Source organism: Vanessa cardui, chromosome 16 (assembly GCF_905220365.1).
Source record: "Vanessa cardui chromosome 16, ilVanCard2.1, whole genome shotgun sequence".
Taxonomy (NCBI): domain Eukaryota; kingdom Metazoa; phylum Arthropoda; class Insecta; order Lepidoptera; family Nymphalidae; genus Vanessa; species Vanessa cardui.
The window spans coordinates 6,672,640-6,698,416 of NC_061138.1; the positions used below are offsets into that span (position 1 = coordinate 6,672,640).

The following is a 25,777-nucleotide window of genomic DNA, read 5'->3' on the forward strand; positions in this document are numbered from 1 at the left end:
AAAACTAAAATAAAAATGTTATAATTTTACTGCATGGATTGACTCTGTGGTTTAATTTCCATATAAAATATTAACGATGAGTTCCTGAACAAACGTACCATAATTATGTGTCATTATACTATAATTATGTGCATAATTATATATATTACACATGCATAATTATTGTTTATCATTGAGCTATCTATAGCTCCACTAATTAAAGTGATAGATAACCATTTTCAGCGATCACTTTTCTTTATAGAAACTAAATAAATGTCAGTGAGTTATTTTTGATGTTATTATGTCATTTACAACTTTATAAATAGAACTAGTTTATAAATAGATAGATAAGAAGGTGTAAATAAAAAATATATGTGAAAAAAGTTAAAATGTTGAATAATAATAACATATCAATGTTACGTAAGCACACCCACGCGTGATCCGCCATAGCTCCGCCCCTAAATATCAAGCTACCATTAAAATCGTGATGTAGACTGATGTATCGCTCCGCCTCGTTGTTCAGATAATTCAAACAGTGCATTGATTGATTTTTATTGTTATATTATATCAACATTATTATTTATCAGCGTTACGAGTTATAAGTAGGAAACAAGTATCAACAGCAACTTTTGAAAATTTTAATTTGATTTTATTCAAAGCAACAACAACAACAGTCTGTAAGGTCTCCTCTCCCCTTGAAGAGAAGGTTTGGAACATATTCCACCAGGCTGTTTCAACGCGGGTTGGTGGAATACACATGTTGCAGAATTTCCATGAAATTAGACACATGCCCGATACATCCTCAGGATGTTTTCCTTCATCGCTGAGCACGAGATGATTATAAACACAAATTAATGACTGAAACATAAATATTCGCTGTATAATCAGTTTATCTGGGTTTGAACCCGCAATCATCGGTTAAGATGCACGTTCTAACTAATGGCCATCTCGGCTTTTTAATTTCAAATAATTTTAGTAATCACGTATGGGTAAAACACGCATAACACGTAGATAGACAGTCTATTGGCACGATAGTAAAAACTAAAATGTAGAACATAACAAAAGCGCTAAACATATTATATTGTGAAATTATACCAAATAAATAACTTTTAGCTTAGAACTGAATTCAAACGAATAAGAAATAACATTACAATATTACATAAAAGTCCTTATTGACAGGCACGTTCGAGTTATAAAGTAAAAATGTTTATAGTGGGGCTGAGCGGAAAGTATATCCGCTGAGCCTCTCATCTGTGTGGCTACGGGGCCGAACGTATAATTTGATCGCATTCGGAGCACATACTATATATTGATCGAGATCTTAATCCACATCCTCGTGTATACGATGACAAAAATAAAACCTTATATTTCTCTTAAAATAGACGTAGAAGCCGGTCTAATTAGTGTTTGCAGTTATATGTCTATAAAATAGTTATTCGTATTTATATTATCAAAAAATATGTTATAATATAAATATTATTTTTTTCGTAGATAGCCGATGCTACCATCTGTGAATTATTGTTCACAGGTTCATTGTCCTTTTTTATTATCACAGTGGGCTTCGTCGGTCTCTGAACAATAAATAAATCCGTTTTTATTTCAACCGTTCTTTGTTTAAGGCAGACTATTAAATATCAACAAGTCCACCGGTAGCGAGTATTCCCTATTGTCTTTTTTCCAACCGTCAGTGTTCCAAAACTTTGATAGCGACCTCTTCCCATAGCTATGTTTAAGAATTATCTGACGGTCGAAGAAATCAATTAAAATAGTAACGCATTTTCCTAAATCTCCTTGAAATCTGTCATTTTACAAAAATGTTTTAATATAGTCTACGCTCGTATGTATGATGATATAATATGTTTTTATTTGTATCTCTTTTTCTCAGGATTGTATTCACTTTTGTGTATTCATATTTTTTTAAATAATAGTTTTTTGTCTTGATTATTAGCAAAAATCTAATATTTATCAAATGAATCACTGAAACATTATGATGACGATAATTATGTGTTGGTTGTCTTTAAAGTAGAGCAGACACGATATTACATTCAGGAATAATATTATAACACTCCGTTCACTTTCGAAATGAAACATTCTACCACGAAGGTGTTTGTTATTTTTTAAACCAAAAATGTATTTAATAATGTTTTTATATTAAAAAACTCATTGCAATATAGAATGATATTAGGTACTATATTTATAAACAAAATTATTTAGTTTAAAGTAGTATTTTTTTAAATAGAATATATTATTATAATATTAAAAAATATATAAGTATTATTTTAAATTAGTTCTTTATTTAAGACTAGCTGCACCTGCGACATTGCACGCGTTTGAATTAAACAAACAAATATAATTGTAACCTAAGTTACTCCTTATTATACTTATCAGTTATCTGCCAGTGAAAGTCCCGTTAAAATCTATCCAGCCGTTCTAGAGATAAGCCGGAATAAACAGACAGACAGACAGTCAAAATTTATTACAAAAATTATTTATAATATTTTGGTATATGTACCGTGTATACATATATGTATATGCGTGTCCGATGGTGAAATTTTGCACTCAAGATTAGTCCAAGCAATTCCACGGAGCTAGTAAAGTACTGTCTAGCCTTGCTGAGTCAAGTCTTTAAGATACCAATTGGTGATAGATTTATGTAGAAAAAAGCAAACAAAATGTAACGATGTCAAAGGATTTTATTATCGTACTGACTTATTCTAGACCATTCTAGTTTACAAGTAAACTCGTTTGACACACAAACGAAAAAGGAACAAAAATCTATATAGCCAGTAAAACATTATTAAAGACCTATTTATTCATAAGTCATTTTGTAAGACCTTATGACATCGTTTATATTAGACAGATCTAATAATTGGGCTATACCTTCCAAATGGTTGAGGAACTGAACTTGGTTCGTTTCTTTAAAACGGAGCCTTTAAAATGATATAATTTTCTTTCGTCATAACTAATAAAACAATATGCCCTCTTAAAACATACCGCTCTTTTTCATATATTATTTATACACAAGTAACTAGTAATAATATAAATATACTAGATATAATATAAATAATACGCTTGGTACTTCATAATGTCAATATCATCTTTTACTTCTACAATAGGCCATTTGACTGATTTTAAATCCATTTTATATTATTTAGTAGAGGTTAAGGAACCCAGTAAAAGTTGATTTTTTTATTTCTAGTACATATTTGCCGAAAAATATCATATTAAAAATTCCATATTTAAATAACGCGCGAAAACGCTACTTGGACAATATGGCGCTGCAATGGGGTTGGTGACGTCACTTTGCTGTATTTTAATCTGTGGTACATATAGTAGAAGAAGCAAGGTTTACAAGAAAATGACTTCATCATAAGCCTGGCCAATCAGGAGCGTTTTGTGTCACGTGACGAACGTTTGAAAAAATGCATTGTTTATTGATTTTTGAATAAATTAAGTATTATTTTCAAGTTTCGTTAGTAAATAACCATTTTTAAACTCATAATATACACCGATTACAATAATACACAATTTATTTTTCGCATTGTCAAATAGCCTATTGTATGACGAATACAAATCGAGAAGTTAAAGTAATTTTACTTGCTTATCTAGATAGTTCCTTGCCTCGGTATACTGGCTGATATGGGTCTGTTGATAATGGCTTGATTTGCCACAATCTCGGGATCAGCCTTATAGCCTAGTCGTTGGACTAACGAGGCTGTAGTGACAAGTAGAATTATGTTTCTCTGGTATGTCATCGTATTGTTATTGTCATTGTGGTAAGAATTATTCATGTAATATGAATGTAAATATACTTTATTGTATTATCTATATATGTAGTGAAAATTACCAAAAGCGGAACTTACATAATGAGTTCAGCCTCGAAATTTGTTCATTGAAATAAAACCTTGAATTTTAATCTCAACGCTGTTCAAAAAAAAGATAGAATTATTTAATGTAAGTAAACACGCTATATATTTCTGTTTCGCAGCTCCACCCAACCATTATTCTGAGCAAGATTATCTTTATTGTCCTGAAGACTATAAAATTTAAACCTCAGTAGTTCTACGATAGAATTGACTTCACAGAAATATACCGAAAAGCTGAATTAAGCCAACCGTTCATTAGTTTAAAATTAAAAACCATCAGTATTATTCGCGTTGGTTATTAATGCCTAAGTTTTATATTTTTATTAAAAATGAAATATCATTTTTAGATTCTTCTGAATTGATAATATATAAGTACAATAATTGAGTATAAGATTGATAATGTAGTCCCTAATGTACTTAGTATTAATTATTTATATTTAGAGTTAATCATAAAGACAGTGTAATGCGCGGGCTAAGCAAGTTAGATAACTTGCCTATAATATTAATAAATATATAAAAATACATTAATTAAAACGAACTTTAAATATTATATTGTAAATATTTTAAATAATTTGCATTTTTCTTTATCCTTAAGTATTATCTGTGCCTTTGTGTTTTTCTTTTACTGCGATTGATTAGATTACATTTAATTCCAGTTAGTTATAAAAGGCCTAAATTAATATAATATGTAAAGTCAAATATAGTGGAAAGCATGGAAGAAGTTTCTTTCTCCCTTCTTACGGGCTTTGAACGTGTCTTTCACGAACGTTTTAGTGACAAAACGACAAAAGCTTATGTTAATTGAGAACAAATTTATTCGTTGCTTTTTAATAAATTAGGGCTGTAACTATTCAAAAAGTAATATACAGATTTAATTTGATTTAAATTTTATTGGATTGGTATTCACGAACATTTTCGTTTTATGGGATATGTAAGCTGTTATATGTAATCACATAGGATATAATCTCTCACTGAGCCGTGGCAATTTCATTAAAATTTATTCAGGGGTTTTTACTTTGATGCGTACACAGTAGATGGCGTAAAATAAATTGTGGTTTTAACAAATAGTTATAAAACATTTCATGTACCAACTCAGTTTATTGGGTTCTTTTTCCAATACACATAAATGCTCAATCTTATAAAGCTTGATCGTTCCAAAACGTAACTTAAATTTTCCTGGAATTATAAATGTCTGAAAATAAAAGTGATTTTAAAGTATTTTACCCCAAGTAAAGAAAAAAGCACACCGAGATAAATATGATAATATTTTTCTATATTTGTCTGTATTTCAACCCGATAATTTAAATATGACCAACAACGCTTTTTATATAATGTATATAACTTTCGGCAATCGGGAAGAAATCAAGCCCTACATAATATATATCATCCTCCTGCCCTTATCCCAATTTACTTGGGGTCGGCGCAGCATGTCTTCTTCTTCTATACTTCCCTATCTGACGTCATCTCTCAAGTAATATTCTTTACAGTCATATCAGCGTCAAATTTTTTTTTTTCGAAACCTACAGATTTAGTAATATAGTAGATAGTTCTGCCTATATTAATTTGTTCATTCCCGCTAAAAAAACAGTAATAAAGAGTTAACAGTATGAAAACCTGTTACAAGTTATGAAATATTTCTGTTCGTGAAATCGAGTGCTGTTGTTAATATTTAGTTGTCGTCTATAATAAAATGGCTGCACGGTTGGTTCAGAAACATGATGTATATAACTACATTTTTAATAACACCTGATGATGAGTGAACACCGCCTGGGCAAATGGGCACTGTAATTAACCATTCCAAATATCGCCAATACGCAACTAAGCTTGGCAGCTGAGATGCTATGTCCCTTGTGCCTGTAGTGACACTGGCCACTCACCGAAATGGAGTATAAAAATACTAAGTATTGCTGTTGGCGGTAGAAAATCTGACGAGTATTCCTATCTACCTATTATTCACCAGACCTTATTCATTTTAGTCCGAGTCTGCGCAGTGTAAAGCAGTATGGAAAGAATAACGACAACCTCGCCTAAACAAATCCTCTTTGGGAATACTTTTACTCGTCAGTGGGTTCACGCTATCGTACAAGTTGTTGCAACGTTTATATATTAAATAATAATTAATGCACTTATTCATAATTGCATAAATCTTTAAGTATGATAACAATAAGTGGATATAGGTCGTTCTTTTGGGTCACTCGACTAAAAATAAGGATAAATATAAAAGTAAATGATTTTCATTGTAGGTGCCTGTGACCTTAAGCTATCATTGGTACAGTACGTTCACTTGTTTTTTTTTCATATTACATAATTTCAGTTTTTAAAAAAACACCCGTTGGTGTTTTAAATTAAATTTTTATATTAAAATTTTATACTACTGACCCGCCCCGATTTGGGTGGCCCCGACTGGGTGGTTTGGAACGGGTGCAATTTATTAATAAAGAAAATAATTTGATGTAAATATATTTTTAAAACCCTAAAGCAATTAGAAATAATGTAGCGTTCTTAACCAGTGGAAAAAAATTGCGTCACTGTTTTCTGGAGATAGATACAAACAAACAAATTTGACTTCATATTATAAAAGAATCCAAATATTTAAACATAATCTTTGAAGTTTGTATAATATAAAGCATTCATTTAAACTTCAAGATAAAAAATGATATTATCTTACACGGAATCCTTAACAAAGACGTTTCTGCGATATTGTAGTACTCAGGGTCTATTAAACATTTATATTCTACCTTCAAATTCTCAAAGTAAGCTCATCTTAGCACGTTTTAATGAAGGTTAAAAGCGTAAATACGTCCTTACGACAAATGTGCAAAAAGAATCCTATTAACTTATGGATACAAAATAAATCATGACAAATCTTAAAGTGTTCGCGCTATGACCGGAAGTTTTATCGCCTCTTATCCTGCTATTTATAATACATAAATCTGAAAGTCTGTGAGACTGTATGGATGTTTGTTACTCTTTCACACAAATATTACTGAATGAATTTTAATGTAACTTTACAATAATGTAGTTTATATATCAAAATAATAAAAGACATAGTGTAAAGATGTAATGTAAAATGTTCTAGTATACCGATATGAGAAGTATGAAAAAAATGCTATGAAGTAAAGTTAAACTTCAAGGGAAGACAGGTTACTTTTTATGCAACAAACTAACAAACCAACCAGAAAACCAAATATTATAAAGTCTACGTACAAAAAAATTCTTTGGAACGAACGAATTTAATTTTAAGTTTTTATTCACTGATAAAAAAATTACTATGGCTGAGTGAGTACTTTGGGTATTAAATACACTTAAGTAATAAAATTGTCTTTATTAAAAAATTAAAAAAACGTCTTGCGAAGCTGGGTTAATAGTATGTGAATAGTTTGATTTTATCGAAAACAAGTCCCTACACTTGTAGCGACACGCCAATGTATTGCAATAACGTAGGGGATACTGCCTCATGCATTTATACAATTATGTTATATAGTAAATATTTATTAAATGAAAATATGAAGTATACATTTCACAAAAGCCAATGACAAAAAAATAAATAAATTGCAAAATATAAATTCAATTATTTTGAAATAGACTTAGATAAGCAAATGTTATATTATGAATGATGTTTACATTGTATCTACAATAAATTTTAAAAATAATTAAAAAAATGTTATATATCATATAAATTCAAATTATATTTACCCATGATTGATTTTAGGGCCAGGTATCTAAACACGAATAATCTAAATTTATTCAATACAGGAGAGGTTAATTCGTTGCGATTTTACTCTTTTACGATTAAATTACCCTTTAACATCGAAATGGCCGGCCTTAGGGGAGTTGACAGGTCTGGATTAACCGTACATTGATGAATTTGTTCAGTAAATTCAGGCGTTGATTAGACAACTCCGCATAAATTTACATTTATGCTCTCGTTAAGAGAGCGTATTTATGCGGTGTTTTCGGATTTTGTCAATTGATAAACAATGAAAAGTAAAGTATACTGCTGGTTTAAAACTTATTTTTCGTTTTGAGGAAAGGTTCGGAGATAACTCCACCACGTCATTCCTATGGTTTGGTGAGTAAATGTGCCAGTCTATTATTCACCGCTTGCAGGTTTTCCCACAGTTATATATACTGTACAACGAGTTGAATAATAAAAACAAATAATGCACATGAAAAGTCAGCGCTCCTTGGTTTGAACTCGGAATTATCGATTAAAATTTCCGTCATCTATGTTAGATACTAAGCTATCACATTTACAATAATATTATATGACAAAAATAAAAATGTACCATAAAAAAATAATCGTATTATTATTATTAATGTACAAATTAGTGAGGCACCACAGAATAATGATGTGCTTAATTTGTGCTTATAATTCATCTCGGGCTCGGCGGCGAAGGAAAACTTCGTGAGGAAACCTGCATGTGTCTAAATTCATCGAAATTCTGCCACATGTGCATTCCACTAACCCGCATTGGAGCAGACCCGCATTGGTGGAATATCTTCCAAATCGTCTCCATAATGGAAGAGGAGGCCTTAGTGGGTAATTTACAGGCTTTTACTTTACTTTTTTACAAGTGCTATTCAGCCAGTTTCATTTTCTGAGCCAAAATCTGGTTTTTTTTTGGATCAGAAAATTGAAACTATGATTGTAAGCAGGTAATATTGTTGCAGATCTACTTATGAGCATTTTACAATTTTAGTAATGTCTTAAATACATTAAATTAGTTATTTTTGAATGAAAAACAAGTGTTTGTAGAAAACCCGGCTCGGATACAATACGCGTGCTCGACTGTATTACGTATGTATACGTTTAACATTGTTATGGTAATGGCGTGTGCATGAATGTACTGTTAATGTTTATTTGCAAATGTAAAGAAAATTAAATTTTATTTTGTTTTCATATGGATTCTCTAGCGAAACTTTTATAATATGAATCAGTATATTTTTTTCTCGGCAGTAAAACTTTGTAACAATCAGCCTGAGTACCCAGTAATTAGTTAGTATGGTAAACAGTATTAAATATTGTTGTGTTTCAATTTGAAGAGTAAATGAACCAATATAATAAATTATTAATGGTGTTACCTACTTAGTCGGGCTTGTATAAAGCCGTAACACCAAGCGAATGTATATTCCTACAAAACAAAAAAAAAAAAACAGAAAAATCTGTTGACAAACATATGAGATAAAATTATGAACTCTTTCATGCGGTGAATGAAAACAATGTTAGGAAACCTGTATGTGTCTAATTACAAGGAAATTCTGCCACATGTGCCACATTCATCCACCAACCAGAATTGGAGCAGCGTGGTGGAATATGCTCCTAAGATTCTCCTCAAAGGGAGAGGAGTCCTTTGTCAGCGCTGAGAAATTTACAGACTGTTATTATTAATTTATTTATTAGTTTATATTTGCCTTCTTCTAACTAAGTCTATTTAATATCTACGATGTTTCATCACTCGAATGGAACGGAACGTTTATCTTGATGGTCCACGATATGCCCAGCTAAGTCATCTACAAAGTTCCTGTAATAAAACTCATTCTTACTTAACTTAGAAACTTAAGACACTTAAGATCCGTAGTACAAGTTTATGGTATTACAGCTTTCTCTTGTTGTGATGCCATTCATTGAATAGATTTTATGTATGACTTGTTCAATATTGGTACTTTGTACTTGAGCCTTATTTAATGACCCCGTTTTGCAATTGCTCGTTATAGCTGAAGTTGCTATTATACGACATCACTCTTAGGACACTTTGATCGTATAGATGTGTACACTTGAACTATTTTAAGAGTTGAACTTCTAGCCGTCACTTTGTCTTTTATAACCAACTCATCGAGATGCGTCATTGAGTATTGCTATTCAGTATTTCTGAAAGGTCAAAGAAAAAGAGTTCATTATTGACGCTTTTGATTGACTCTCGAAAAAACTATAAACGTGCTAATATATAGGATACTTTTGTGTCTTGAAGAAATTTACAGCTACATACACTCAAAGAAAAATTCAAAACCTTATTTTAGAAACCGTTTTTGTATTTATATTTTCAAATTATAATTAACATAATAAATACTCATATAACAATGTACATGTGAAAAATTTTAAAAAACGAGTTAAAATTATAATTATCGCTAAAGCTCTCTTGTTTCTCACAGATTGGTATCAGATCTGTAACATAGATATCGAGACTCGTTTTTGTGTTTTAGAGCCAGCAGATCATATGCTATACCTAATTTCAAAAACTCTCAGGAACCGTAAAACTTTTCTTTGCATATCAATAGAACTCATAATAAATTACGATATTTTGGACCATGACCTGCTAAGTTCAAACACATTCGAAATATTACATTAAAAGTGCGGTTTGGATCGATTAAAAGTTTTTCGGTTTTTCATTCAAGAATTTCTCAGCAGTAGCCCCAATAGCCTTTAACGGGAAGTGTTAATAGCCTCTGATGTTGGGAACTATTTCCAGTCGTGTCTGATTACCGTCCCATCGGAAATATAAAAGTCGTCGAATAAAAAGTGCACCTTTGTGCGCACACTCGTTAATATGGCCAAAATTTGCGAATTAAAAAATAATATGCACTTCATTCAATGCTATATCAATGATGATAAGGTAAATGAAATGATGAATTATAAATGAATATTATTTATTTCATTTCAATATGGTTCTCTTTATGAAAGAAGTCAAATAAAATAAAGGACCGAAGCTCAAGGTTTAATTAAATTTTATATAATGACCAAACCGTTATGGAAAGTTATTAACAGAAATTCAAAAGAGAATAATTATATCTCAATGTAAAATATATTGCTTTCAATATTGCGACACGTTGAGAAACAATTTCTTTCATTATATTTTTTCACAAACCGCTTGAATCTTACTTAATCTTCTCTTTCATGTTTTACCATCTCGAAAATAATATAATGTCTCACACGACTTTTTTACCTTTTGTAAAAGTACCTATTTGCCTTCCGGAACAGATTAAAAATTTTGATGTAATTTTTCCTTGCCTTATCTGATGTACGATTACCATATAACACGTTGTATGTATGTAAATGGATTTTGTATTCAGTGGTATAAGGTACATAAATAAGCGACGATTTCTATTTTAATAAATTGGAACAACCATTGATACTGAGTTAATATTAGTTATTTTCCTGAATAGACATTAATGTCGCACTTTCCTTCATTGATACAAAAAAGGGAAGATAAACCGGGCCTTTTGCGTGCATCGTTGGTCTCCACTTGCTTTAGCAGTATACAAAACCCATCTGAGCGGTAGATAAAATGAGGCGAAATGGTAGCTGGTGTGCTATTCAATGATGGAGATGTGGGATATTCCTGTCACTCTTTTATTTTTGCTATAGGAAGTTGGCAAGAGACTTAGTTTCACGAATTTTGGTTTTCTTTTGGCATTATTCTATTTTTAGAAGTGACATCCCTGCCGTGAGCCGTGTTGGACTGCTAAATAAAAGGATTTGTCCTGCTGCAGCTCTTCAAAGAAGAATGTCTAATGCCTTGTGTTAAGGTAACCTCATTGGGGAGGACGTGATCAAAGTCAGATTTATTGATTTGAATGGCCATTCGTCGAGGCTGTCGATGACGCAATAGGCGTCCAATGAGCGTTTAGCACTTAGGCAGATTTGTAAATCATTAATTAGATTTTGATCCGTATTACGGAAACTGGAAGTTAATTTACTTGCTTTCACCGAGTAAGTCTTATTACCTTGTCCTTTGTGCTGGTCTTATATCTTTTACCAATTACTATGGAATATTTCGGTAAATAACTGCTATGATAGGAAATACTATTTTGACCAAATTATGGAAATTTAATTGTAAAGTAAGTAAAGTAAAGAATTTTTTTACTTTACTTTACTATCCAAAATAAATTTTGTAAGTTAACAAAAATTATTATACCATAAAATCGATGTCTTTCTTAGTCTTGACTTATAACATAATGGCTTGTAATTATTTGAAGAATAGTTATACGAATGCATTTTTATGGATGCGATTAATTTAATCTAAAAATAATGATTTATTGAAAAAAAAATCCATAATTCATATCTGTAAAATAACGTAAGTGTCATCCTGTTACTGTACAAACTGCCATAGTCCATCAAGTGTCTTAAGTGTCTCTCCGGCACCAGTCCTAAGTTTTATTGGGGTCGACAGACGCCCTTTTTTAAAATTCTGCTATCATCTTTTCATACCGTGGTGGTGGTTTCATATTAAAACCACGCGTGCTAATTATATTACTATATTTAATTATTCATTTGCATTTCGTATGGTGATAGTATTATATTTTTTCGTCTTAATTTGCAAAGACTTTAGATTGAAAATTAAAAACTTATCATTTCTTTGTTTTAAAAGTATAATCCATTTTATTTAAAGTTAAAAAAACTTCAGCCTTAGAAATCGTCAAACAAACTTCGCGTTTGTATTATAAATTGCTTTGTTTGTCGTAAGAAATGTTAAATTAAATTTAAATTTTCATGATTATACTTCGTGAAATTTCCATTTGTTATAACTCTCTCTTACAGAATTCGACCGAAATAAATATATTTTTGAAAGAAAAAACTTAGGTCTGATAAAACTTCATTTGTCATTTCTCGTTTAGACCTTGAACTTTTGCTGATGCCGATTGGTAGAATATAACACAGAATGTACTTGATGTATTTATACTTGTATCTTTACAACAAATAAAATCGAGATGATAAGCCTCTATAGAGCATTGGTTACGGGCACCTGGAGAAGTACTCGTAAATAGTTGTATTGAACTATTTACTTCAGAAGCACAAGCTTTGCACTTAATTGAGTTCTAAATAGGTTCTAGATGTAAATATTAGTAAGTCTTCGAGTGCAAAACCTTTTTATTTTTAATATTAATAAAACATGAATATAACATCTATAGTAATAAATTAAGAGACTTTTTTTGTAAGATCAAATTAAAGCCTATTAAACCAATATGCATAATTTTATGTCGATGGATTCAACGCATTTCATTAAATAATAATAATTTACTCTCTTTAACGGTGTATCATAAAATGTAACGTAAAATTCATGGTGACATTCATATAAAATTTAAAAGAAGTTAGGGTATATATATTCATGTAAAACTTCTTTTAAGTTCAGTCAAGATTTGTTACAAAGTGTCAGCGATATTAAAATACAAACGCAAAAGACATTTTTCTCATTTATTGTTCCGTTTGAATTAAAGAAAATATTCCTCTAAAATGCAGAACGAAGATGAATTTTTATTACAGATAATGCTTTGACGATATTTATTATAATTCTCTGTTATAAAAAGAGTATTTTTGTGCAAGTTACACTGCTTTGATGCTTTGGAGGAATGAGTGGTAAATATAAAAATAAAATGTTTAATAACTCTTTTAGACATAAAATTTAATTTTCATGAATTTTAGTAATATTGATGTTTAGCTTTTAAAATGAAAATGGTAGCCATTTATTTATTGAGTTATTCATATGCTGCAGTCCACGCAAATACATAAATCATCAAAGCACAGGATTAACAATAGCGTGCATAAACGGCATTATCGCTGATATCGATCTTTTCCTAGTATTCCCTTTGACATAATGTCAGTATATGGGTGAGATTTTTTATTTGATATGGGTAGGCTGATGGGCAAATAGGACCTGGTGGTAAGTGTCCTCGCAAAAAAGTCACCAACCTTAGAAACTAAGACGTTGTGTCCCCTGAACCTGTAGTTTAGTCTGGCTCACTCGCCATAAAAATCGAAACACAACATTACTAATATACGTTGATGATTTTAGACGGTAAAATACCTGCCGTGTGGTGGTCCATAACAACAACAACAACAACAGCCTGTAAATTCCCACTGCTGGGCTAAAGGCCTCCTCTCCTTTTGAGGAGAAGGTTTGGAACATATTCCACCAAGCTGTTCCAATGCGGGTTGGTGGAATACACATGTGGAACAATTTCTATTAAATTTGTACTTGCCTGGGTTTGAACCCGCAATCATCGGTTAAGATGCACGCGTTCTAACCACTGGGCCATACTGGGCTGGGTGGTCCATACGGGCTTGCAAGTCCTACCATCAAATGATAAAAATAAAAGGTTGTGCAGTTTTTGATAATAAAGAAATAAACATTTAAATTAGGTTGAGGAAATGTAAAAATATAGTAGAAAAAGCCTTATTGGTGACAGGAGCTACGGTTCGTTATTTGCGCAGAGGAACGGAATTACGATTCACCGGGGAAATACTGCTAGAATTCATGCCACCGTTCCACGTGTTCAAGATTTATACAGTAACTATTTTTAATTCATATTGCATACATTAAAGGACTTAATGTTAATATTTTCAATGTAAAAAGTAATTAATTTCGTTACTAGATAAAAATGCACGAATATAAAAGTCTATAAAACTATTCATACTGGTAATCTAAACAATGTAGTCATAAACACGTTGTTCTACTTAAGCAACGTCGGCGCCGACGGTAAGTTCCAGACAAATGATCGAATATTTTTTCAACCGGAGAGAATGGGCAATCTAACTATAAAAATTTTAATTTGCTGAAGTGTTCATACTCTATATCTAGTCTATTTAATAAAGAAATTTTAGTGCGTTTTTTTTTAATCAACCTTTTTGTGTAAAATCAAATTTATCAAAATTTAGATAAGACTGGCTGAAATTGATAATTTCAAGAGAATAAGCTCTTGAGATCTCGAACATTATGACAACAGTATTGCCGTACGGACTGCTACAGAATATCATGACAATCTTTTTAAATAAAGTACAATGTTTTTTCAAAGCTCCGTCCATTGTGAGAGTTTTTCTAAGTTTGTCGCACCCGCCTTTTTGCACGTAGCAGATAGCTTTTAAAAGTGCAGACTATTTCTTAAATAATGTGTCATACTTATGAATCTAACATCAGAATTATGAAATATTTAGCAAAAGAATGTTTCTTTTCAAGCACAGTAAAATAAATTAAGTTGGTAAATTACTTAGATAAAGTTATTAATTTAATTCAATCCACTGTCTACGAATATGCCTACGTGAGTGCTACAACTGTGTCTGATCACAGTTTGTGGTTATTTTGCGGTCCAACACATATTTCGAAAGATGCATTAGTTAACAAGTGGAACATAGGCCCAGCTATTGTGACATATAATAACAACTCTCAATAATATATTATATCCTGATTTATTTATCTATACTTTATTTTTTGTATAATGTAATATTTATAATTTCGTTATTCGTCATGTTATTAAATTAACTGTAATTTAACCTTACTAGTTCGTGAACTGACTTCCGACAATATTTTATAGTGAGAAAGGGACGCCATTCTGCTTTTTATAAAATACCTGTACAACGTAACGCTGCACTAGTATATAAAATTGAGAGTGTGTTAAGTGATAGATTGTGTTTTATTTTATTAAAACCCACAAGTGTTAACAAATATTAAGTTAAACGTTAAGAGCGAAATACAGCTTTATTAATTTGGTAATCTTTGTTGAGTGTAACTGTTTTAGATATTTAACTATGTTTGCATGACATTTTATAGCCTTGTTAAATTATACTACGTACAATGACGTATATATTGGTCATAAGATAACTAATGAAACCATTCATAATTTATATTTTCGTCACGCGTAGATAACTATCATAAACTTTATCAGTAGTTAGCAAGCAGACATTATTATCAGACAGAATTGTATTGTACTATAACAGACACTAAGAGTCGTGCTGCTGTGGTACTTAGCTTAGCTTAGCTTTCAATTAGTGGTATTCTGAATTTCATAAAAAAGGGTTCAATATGATCGAATGTTCATGGGGTAGATCATTGCAATCATCGAAAATCAGAAAAATATAATCGATGCAGCATAGCTTGAAATTTATTTTAGTTGATTGTTATTTGTCATATATATTTTCGACTTATAACACAAAAAAGTATAATGAAAACAATACACGCTAAGCAGAACGTTAAATAACAACTATTGTCTATACTTTATTTTTAATATTCTTTAACATTTTTCCAGTGAATGACGATTAGGTGAAAAAAATATTTATGACTTTGGAGTTTAACTTTACTTATTTAAAACAACCATAAAATTATAGGTACTAGGAATTCACTCATAAATATGTTCAATTAATCTTTAATTATAAACATACTCTATGTTTGTTCGTTTGTCTTTTATAAAGAAATAACTTTTTTAACAATGGAATAAAAATATCTACTTAAACAAATTCTAAAAATTATACAAAATTGTTGTCAATGTTATTTATCATGATTAGATGAACGTTACATAATTTTATATTTAATTGAATGTACATATACTATAATATGAACATGTAGACAAAACGTGAAGAAGAGATCGACGTTTCCACTCGGCGGAGCGTTAACGATCGCAGGAAGCGCTAGCAGCTAGCATGTTTCCCTCGCAACCCGATAAGCGAACGTTGTAAATGTTTTTAAAACCACTAGTGTTCCGCTCTGACTTCGAGGCATTAAGATTATTTACGATCTCATACTTTAAAATAAATTTTATCTTATCAAATATATGAATTGATACACATAAGTATATATTTTGTCTAGGCATTCAGTTTATTCGTAATATAATCGTAGCTGTTCTTCTGGTATGCCAAAAAGTATTTAATTTAACTGATTCAGTTTTTGTTTGTTTCAGTTAAATCAATTATGACTATTAATTTGTGAATGCTTTTCTTAATTGAGTCATTCATCAAAATAAAAAAATGAATATCCTTAACCTTAGATCAATATAAAGTAACATTTAATAGTAACGTTTTAAATATTTGTATTTTGTGAAAAATAAAAGCAAAGTTAAATAGTAATGAAAGCTTTAATATTCTTTACCAATACAAAACTAGTGGAATGACAAATGTCAACCAGGATTTCAATCAATCTCTTATAATACATTCATTTTACATTTCATTCCATTTTATTACTCAGACAAGTATTAAAAACTATTTTTTTTTTATAAATTTTGTAATACGAATATAATATTTTGCAAATCTACTGAAGATACGATTTTAGTACTTAAATGCTCTTATTAAAATAAAATAAGCGTGCATCATTCAGAGCACGAAAGGCAAATATGGTGAAAATAACTAAAACAAGAGTCTGAATTCTTGACTTTCCGTCTTTCCGCTGAAGAATTTAATATCTTCATTTCCATTTATGTTCTACAAATTGTCTTCGCTGAATTCGCTAACGTTTAACTTCTATACAAATAATAAAATAATAGCGAGGTCCTAATAAAGTCGTATTTACGTTACAAACAATTTATAATAAATATCATTTATGAACGTGGTATGTTTTATCGGACAAATATTAATATTACGACTAAATCCATAAACCGATTGTATTGACACAGCAATATCCTGGAACCTGGATAAAAATGGAGTATGAATTAAGAGACGGGAAAAAACATTGAATGATGGAGTCGCAGGAAACAGCTCATTCTTTATAAGATTAAATAAATGATGATAAATTATATTTTATTTTTTTACACTTTCTTAAATGCTTTTGCTTAACATGCAATGTTTGTTTGTTAAGATGAAATCTTGAATGTTGAATTTGAACAAAATGGAGTTGAGATTTTACATATTAGTTCAGTTCCGATGACATTGTATTTTTGTGTTAAAGACTATTTCTTCTGTATCTGGATCGGGTCCAGATAAATTAAACTCTTCAACAGTCAACGACGTAATAAACAAGAGCACATCTCACCGCTTTCTTATCAGATATATAAATGTTATAAAAGTCTCATTTAAAATGTAATGATCCCGATTAAACTGATATCGGAGAAAACATCCTTTAGGCTCGATAAATTTTAAAAGCCAAAAAGTGGAATCATAATCCCCAATGATGATGCATGCATACCTACTTTACACGGCGTTATGTTAATGCGGAAAATCCACAAATAAAACAACAGCCGCGTTCGGGGATGAAGCGTCGACAAAAACGATATAAGTTTTTATCAGCCCCCGCATTACGTGCTTTGCAAACGATAAAACATTACGTTAAAGGCAGTCCTGCTATCGGATGTATTTCCAAATATATAGACATATACGTATATTAAAAGGTATTTTAAAATGTTAGCAAGTTAATTATAAGGTGCTTTAATGATTACACAAATTATTCCTTACTTATTATCTATTTGTTGATGTTAATAAATGTAAGAAGTGTTTGTTAAAACTATTAAAAGTTTTACGAATTATAATCATGTGTCTCTATAGGATTTATAATTAGAAAATTAAGTTTCCAGTTAACCCTGCAATAAAAAATATGTAGTCCACTCAGTAACGTTTTATTTTTCATCTTATTTGAAAAAGATAAAATACGAAGTAGAGAGAAAAAGTTACGAAAATCCCGCTTTGATATCGAATTACGTACTTGTTGTTTTTCTTGATCTTTATAAAAATCAACGATGCATAAACTAGCTCGAAATTTCCCTCCTTAGAATCGAGGAAACGACGTCCTAATGAGACGCGTTTTACGTTTCCTTTAAATATTTAATTCAAATTTGAAACTTGCTGTTTTTAGTTTGTTCTTATCTTCAACAAAAAAAAGGCTGTAAATTTCCCACTGCGGGGCTAAGGTCTCCTCTCCCTTTGAGAAGCTTTGGAAAATATCCATCACGCTGTTCCAATGCGGGTTGGTGGACTACACATATGGCGGAATTTTGATGAAATCAGACACATGCAGGTTTCCTCACAACGTGATGCTTCAGTACGAGATGAATCATAAACACAAGCACATGAATATTAAGTTGCCTGGGTTTGAACTCGCAGTCATCGGTCAAGATGCACGCGTTCTAACTACTGGGCCATCTCGGCTCTTCATTTATTACGAATGTAAACCAAGAAACTAATAGTCCAGTGAAGTAGTCACCCAAGAATTATGTAACCATTTAAATGACAAAGATCGACAATTTGAATTTAAATTGAGTAAATATTGAAATATTATATCGGAGCAACATGTTCGGTTTTAAGCAATTATTTTTACCTCCGTGATCTACTTATTATCTCATTACCAAGGCTACGTTAAAGCTGGGAACCTCGTCATCTCTTCGATTTTACGCTAATTTTTGCTACATTAAGATCATTACCGTACAGCAATTTTCCAGGTGAATAAAAGTTTAAGAACGTAAGGTCGAATAGTTGATATAAAATAAGTATAACATGGCTTATAGCTGAGAAATCTATATTCAGCATTGTTACAATTTCATAAAGTTGAGATTAATTTTTATATTGATTGCTTGACCAGCAATATAAAATTTTGTTCCTATATAAAAAAAAAAATTAAAATCGTTATCGATTTTGACTTCATTGTACTTTGCAAGCATATTTTTTATAAAACAGGTAAACGTGAACTTCGTTTTATCAATCGTCCAAATAAATAGTTGTTATTTAAACGACGACCATATATCGTACATAAATACAGGATAGACAAGAGTACCCTTAAGAATCAAAATCAGAATATGTTTTATTTTAAAACAGTTGCTTACTATACAAAAGGCTAAATGATATTTAATAATAAACCCGGATCTACGCTACACACTTCTAAAAGAAAAGGTAAAAATTTAACAAGAAATCCCGAATATTTGCCATTTCGTTTGTAAAATCTTTCATATTATAAGTGACTTATTAGTATAACTAGTCTAGCATCGCGTGTGGTTGTAAATTGTTGCCATAATTCCACCAGGTCTTTGTCCTATTTCTGTCACATCATCTTTTAGATTATACAAATTTGATTCACAAAATACAGTATAGTTTTTTTATATAATATCACAATACATAGATGTATTCAATAATCGGTATATTGATAATGAACTCTACTTTAACATTAACTTAAATTCCAAACAAAAACTAAACATGATGTATATAAAACTATTTTTTCAAGTGTAAAATAACATTTTTTTTATAAAAAAATATGTACAGTTATTAAAACAAACGATTGCTTTAAAAACCTTTTCATGTATACGTAAAGGTCAAAAGTAGGAAATGGTTTACGAATAGTGAAGTTTTGAAGCAAATAAAATAATTATAGATCTACAAGAAAAACAAATAGATTTTTAATATCCATCTTGATAGAATCTAAATATGTAGTTCTATGATTAGAACTTACCTTCTTCATGAAGGACATAACGTTTGTGGGCAGCATGGTGGCGGTGTATCGTTCACTTCCAGTCACATAATCACCCCAAAATATAAAAAAAAAACTTGATCACTTCACTTAATCGGGAATTAATACGCTACCACTAAAACAGGACATTTTAGTACACTTGTTTTTGACACTTCACCATTCCGAAAACCTGAAACAAAGAGACATGTTAAAAATATTAGCTTATGAATCATTAAATAAAGCCTCATAAAGACACGCCTTGATTTGCTGAAATTAAATCTCTTACAATAGTCTCAGAAGACAGATATGTGCCGGTGGAAACGAACGATCAATTTGTGAGGCGAGTCCCGGCCGCTCGGGCTGGGGAGCGGAGCGCGAATGAACAGAACCTACGCATTCAACAGGTCCTACTTTGTACAGTCCACGATATAATTTACTAACGAAAGCGCTGTAAAGGTAAAATTATACATGTTGCTTTTATTGTGGCTTGTTCTAGCTTTGACCTAGAGGTGTGCGCTCCCTTATCCAGAATCACGGGTTTGATAAGTTCTGTCGATTAAAAATTAATTTTAACGTGAAAACATTCGGAACAATTTTGCCAAAATCTAAACATTGTTTCCTTCTTTTTTGCTGTTTATACCTACTGTAGTTAAAGTTGCAGAACCTCTCTATGTATTTTTGTATTTTATGATATCCGTTATCCTTCTTAAAAACTTGACAGCTTAATTATTTGGTTTAATTGTCGTTTTATTGTACGTTTTTTTAGGGAATCGAAATAAATTTGAAGCTAGAGTAAAACAATATCACAATTAACCCGTCATATAACAATTGATGACATTCAACGAAGTCAATCAAGAGAATCTGTGGTAGGAATGTAAATTAATATTGATCTACTGTTCTTCCGTTCAACTCGTAGACCTCACCTTTAACCTATACAAAGCTTAAAAATTGTGAAATAGGGAGATCAGATACGGGTTGGCTGCTTAATAAAGATAGATTAAATGTACATTTTTATAACTGGGTCTTTTGTACGATAAGATAATATCAAATTGCATGTCGCAAAAAGCTTTCTGGATAAAAGTAGCCCGTACTTTGATCTCTTTATATTAATGTAAGATTTTATAGCTTCATACTGTGTATTTGAATGTAACAAAAAATAAAACGAGTAAGGATTATACATATTTTTAAATACTTTGCGATATTGTTTTAATAAAAATGAAGTAACTATATTTAAAAACTATATAAAGTAAGGAGTATACATGTCTTACTGCTTAACTTACGATTTCTTGAAGAAAATGATTGTAACCTACTTACACCACTGCGATTTCAATGCAGGTTCGTGGATACACATGTGGCAGATTGTGAGGAAACCTACATTTGATGGATTAAGTTATCCATCACATGTAGGTTTCCTCACAATGTTTCCATTCACTGCTTAGAACGAGATGTATTATAATTACAAATATGAAATTCCTCTTGTACTTGTTGGTCTTTAAGGTACATATTCGAGTTACTAACGGAATATGGGCTCTAAAAACATGTTATATTCCAATTGTTATCTAAATTGTACACAATGTAGTGTTGGGACGATTCCTAATTCAATAAACAGATCATCAAATATATTACACTAAAACCTATGGGAATAAATAAGAACATCGTACCACGCGGCTTATCTCATTTTTATACGGTAATTCATCATAGTATTTCATTTGTTTCGTGTAGAATCATATTTTTTGTGATGATAATACACGTACCTATATGAAAGTAATATGTCGCATGACATTTACTTGTTTCCCTCTTTTGGAGTCGTATATACCTGATAAGATTTTAGTTTTACTTGTCTTTGCCAGTAAATCAGATAGGTTTTTTTTAACTTTTTAAAATAAAATATAACTTAAAAATAATGATTATATTAGAAATAAAGGTATGTTTGTATTCTTTGAATTCAAATTCATCAGATTGAGTAGAACCTTTTTAGTTTTATTGTTGTTAGTATGGTTTCTGGTTTAGTAGCATCAACAAGCAATTTGGTTTATTTTTAAATACACCATATTGGTGGCTTGGTGGAATAGACTTCAAAAGTTCTACTTAAGAGATGAGGCTGGGAGGCTTATTATTTATGTATTATGTTCAGAAATAATTACATAATTAAATGAGATAAATCAGAATATAACTACATACATAAAATAATACATCCTTATTAAAAATAAATAAAGTAAAACATGTAACCAAAGGTAAGTTTGGAAAAAGTATGTTTGTAGGTTCAATTTATGCGAACATATCAGACTGAGGAATTGTCGTCGGAACCATACACCATAGATACTCTAGTACTATTGAGAACATCATTTGTGCTTAAAAAAACATAACCATAAAAATGTAGGTTACGCTATAATTGCTCACACTTTATAAAAGCGTTTGAATTGAATGAGTGCGAGCGCTGGGAATAGGTTTCCCGACATCTATTTACTCGCTTATACCGTGAAGGCCGTAAGCCGTTTCCACAAACATAGCGAATTGAAAAGTCTCCGAATAAATCGCTAGCTTTAGACATGTCAGCTAAACTTGCGCAGGTAAATTCGCTTCGACGAATATCTCGGTAAAGTGTGTCATCCGAATTGATTCGCGTTCCTGTCCGGGGTGGGAGATGGCATCGTTTAATCAATAGCCTATTTCACCAGTCGATGCCTACGAGCTACTTACTATGGCAACAGCCTAATTGCTATGCATAGCCATTTAAGAAATTTTATATTCATTTCGATATTTCCGGCGTGGAGAGGCTCGAGTAATTTCGTTCATTGCTTCGAAAAATGTTAATAGAAATTTAGCTTTCTATTGACTTGATAGCTTGAATTAAATTAAATAAAAACAAATTAAAAAATTGTATGGCTTTTACGCATATTAAACACTTATTCTTATCTGATTTCACTTAAACCTTAGTCATGAGTTTTGAACAAACATATAAGGTAGTGTTTTGTTAATATAGTTAGTATCTTTCCGTCTCTAATTGTTATTGATTTAGCATTTTATAAGGGGCCGCAAACAGAAAGCAAATTAAAACATTTTTCCGAGACATTGAGCACGATATTAAATAGCGCGGGTAAGTCGATTACGAATGGTTATCTCGCGGATGCTCGGCTGCGCGGGATTAGTGCGGGTAATTGGACCGGCGAGGTTCAGCAAACAGACTTTAATACCTTCAAGTGGCCTTTTGTATCCCACTCTTGCACCCGCAATACAAAAAGTCTTTTTATAATAAATGTTATCGTATAAAATAATAATAAAAACATTTATTGCGATGCAACAGCATGTATAAACTGGGCCTGTGTTTGTTCGTACAATGTACAGCATTATCGTTATATGTGTTGAGGTTTCCTGCAAACTTGTTGATAATATCTGGCCAACATGATCTGTTCATTATACGAGCTCCATGATATTCAATATGCAGAGCAATACGTTCTGAACATGAATGCGTATGATCTTGATTGAATATTTGCTCGTCGTACCTAGTTGTCTCTAAACAGCAATAAGGAATATTGTAACATTGAAAAATTATACGTTTTTCACCAATATGTTATTTTTCTATAAACATGAGGATCATAATATGTTTTACAATATCTAATTTATACTACGTTTTATAATCATATACTATAAACTTTTTATGATTAAAATCTTATTACAGTATTTTGAAAAATTAAAAATAATATATACGTAACTGTGCGCGCGATCTTGTGAGCGTTTAACAAAAAAAAAATATGATTGTAGCCTAAGTTACTCCTTATTATATCAGTTATAATCGGTCTAGCCGTTCCAGAGATTAGCAGACAAGACAGACAAAATTGTAAAAAATGTTATTTTCGTATATGTACCGTGTATACATACATACATATGCATTGAGTAAAAAGATCTATTTTAATATTACAAACAGACACTCCAATTTTATGATATGTATAGATAAAAGGAATTTAATGTTTTTATTTTTACTACTTAGTTAATTTACGTAAAAAGAAAGTTGCCTTTTTACTAACAAGGCTCAGAAGGGCTTTTGTTAAATGAACCCTGAACCTAAGGTTCATTTAAGGATTAACTGGGATCTCTTACCGGTGGGCTGGCAACAGTGGAGCTGAATCGTCCTTACCTTGATCACAGGATGTATAGGTAGTACTTTCTAATTTAGGCTAACACAGGTACTCACTAAATAACTGTACAGTAACTGTAGAGGCCAGCTAAAGGATATCTAAAGGATCCTTTAGTTGCTGCTTTCGCTCGAAACTTGTATTGTGCGCTCGTGCACGTAGTGCGTTCCACTTTTTAGTGCCAAGTTAGGACATCGGCTCACTTCCCTGAAAGGGCAATTAACAACAACCCCTCATTGTGTTGTGGGAAAAGTGTTATATATTACAGTTTGAAGTATGCTGGTTGGTGAGGTCATTTTGTAAGGAGGATGCTTCCACTAATAAGCTTTGCCAAATAAAACTGTGTTGAAAGAGTATGCGCTATGTACACCTTTTCAAGTAGCAGTCAATGATGCCTGAGAGAATTAAAGTCGAAACTTTCCATCCAAGTAAGCTGATGACCTGAAGAAGAAGGTAGGCTCCGATGGAATTCGTCAGGAATATTTATTGAATCTCAGAAGACACCTGTGCCGATATCAACTAATATATAACTTTAAGTGTCTGGAAAATAATAATTATACTACCAGTGTTTTAAATGTTATCACAGAATCATCAACGGTACCTTACACAAATAATTTCGTTATCATACTATTGATGTTGGCTGCATTACTTTAAGGCAACGTTACAGACATAGAAGCTTTATTCTACACAAATGAGTTATTCCCAAGTTCTTGTAATAATAGCTTACCTCTAGAACAAAGATGTGTATTTAAAGAGAAGTACCTGGCGCTAATATTTCTCCTACAATATAATATATATTTACATTAATAATAATTTTATTGTGATACAGTAACAGAAAATAAAAAAATATAATTAATAGAAAAAATATATACCTAATTAATGATGCAAGATAATCTTGTAAATCTGTTTATGTATAACTAGCTGCTATATATAACTACCTGCGGCTTTGTTCGCGTAGCATGTGAATATATTTACAAATTAACTTAAAATATTACTTTGATGACTAACACGCAAAGAGGTATTTTACCTCTTAGTTAGCCTATGTCCTTTCTCAAGTTCTATTTGTGTACCAAATTTTATTTAAATCGATCCAGTCGTTTTGGTTTGTGAGCGAGAAAGACTGACAGAGTTGCATTTATAATATTAGTATAGATTAATGAATGTCATTAACTTGTTTAAAAATAATACCTACCCACGTTATTTATAGTCCAATGATGTTCTAGTAAACAGATATGTTATTAACACGCAAAAAGTGAAGACTAGAAAACGTGCCAATTGGGACGTTTGCCTTTAGTCGTTTTACGTAGCAATACGTTATAATACATCATAATTACGTAGTAATACGTTTTGCGTAATTAAAACATCAAGTTATCACTTTTACTTATTGTTTTTATGTAAATGTAAAATAAACGGTCCCCGGCGCGGCACACTTTTTTCTGTTGTTTAGTATGGTTATAACATATCTGTTTATTAGAATATCATTGTTATAGTCAGTTTCTTTCAATATGATGATTCCACATTAGTGTTTTATTTTATATATACTTTATAGTTCATTTAATATTGTAAATAGTTACAAAGCCTCCTTCAAAGTTTGATTTTTTAGTTTAAAGTAAAACAAGAAGGGTTTATAAGACTATATCGACAAATAGACGTTTCTAGTACACAGAGAGAA

The 25,777-nt window shown here is 31.1% G+C and overlaps 1 protein-coding gene across 1 annotated transcript in view; it reads right to left on the reverse strand.

Annotated features, from left to right (window-relative positions):
• LOC124536161 (regulating synaptic membrane exocytosis protein 2) overlaps positions 1 to 25,777 on the reverse strand; it is a 125,517-nt gene that overhangs the window by 26,617 nt on the left and 73,123 nt on the right. The window contains exon 3 of the mRNA XM_047112624.1: positions 19,976 to 20,162. Within this exon, the coding sequence (XP_046968580.1) occupies positions 19,976 to 20,011 (36 nt within the window). The 5' untranslated portion in view covers positions 20,012 to 20,162. The remainder of the gene's footprint in view (positions 1 to 19,975; positions 20,163 to 25,777) is intronic.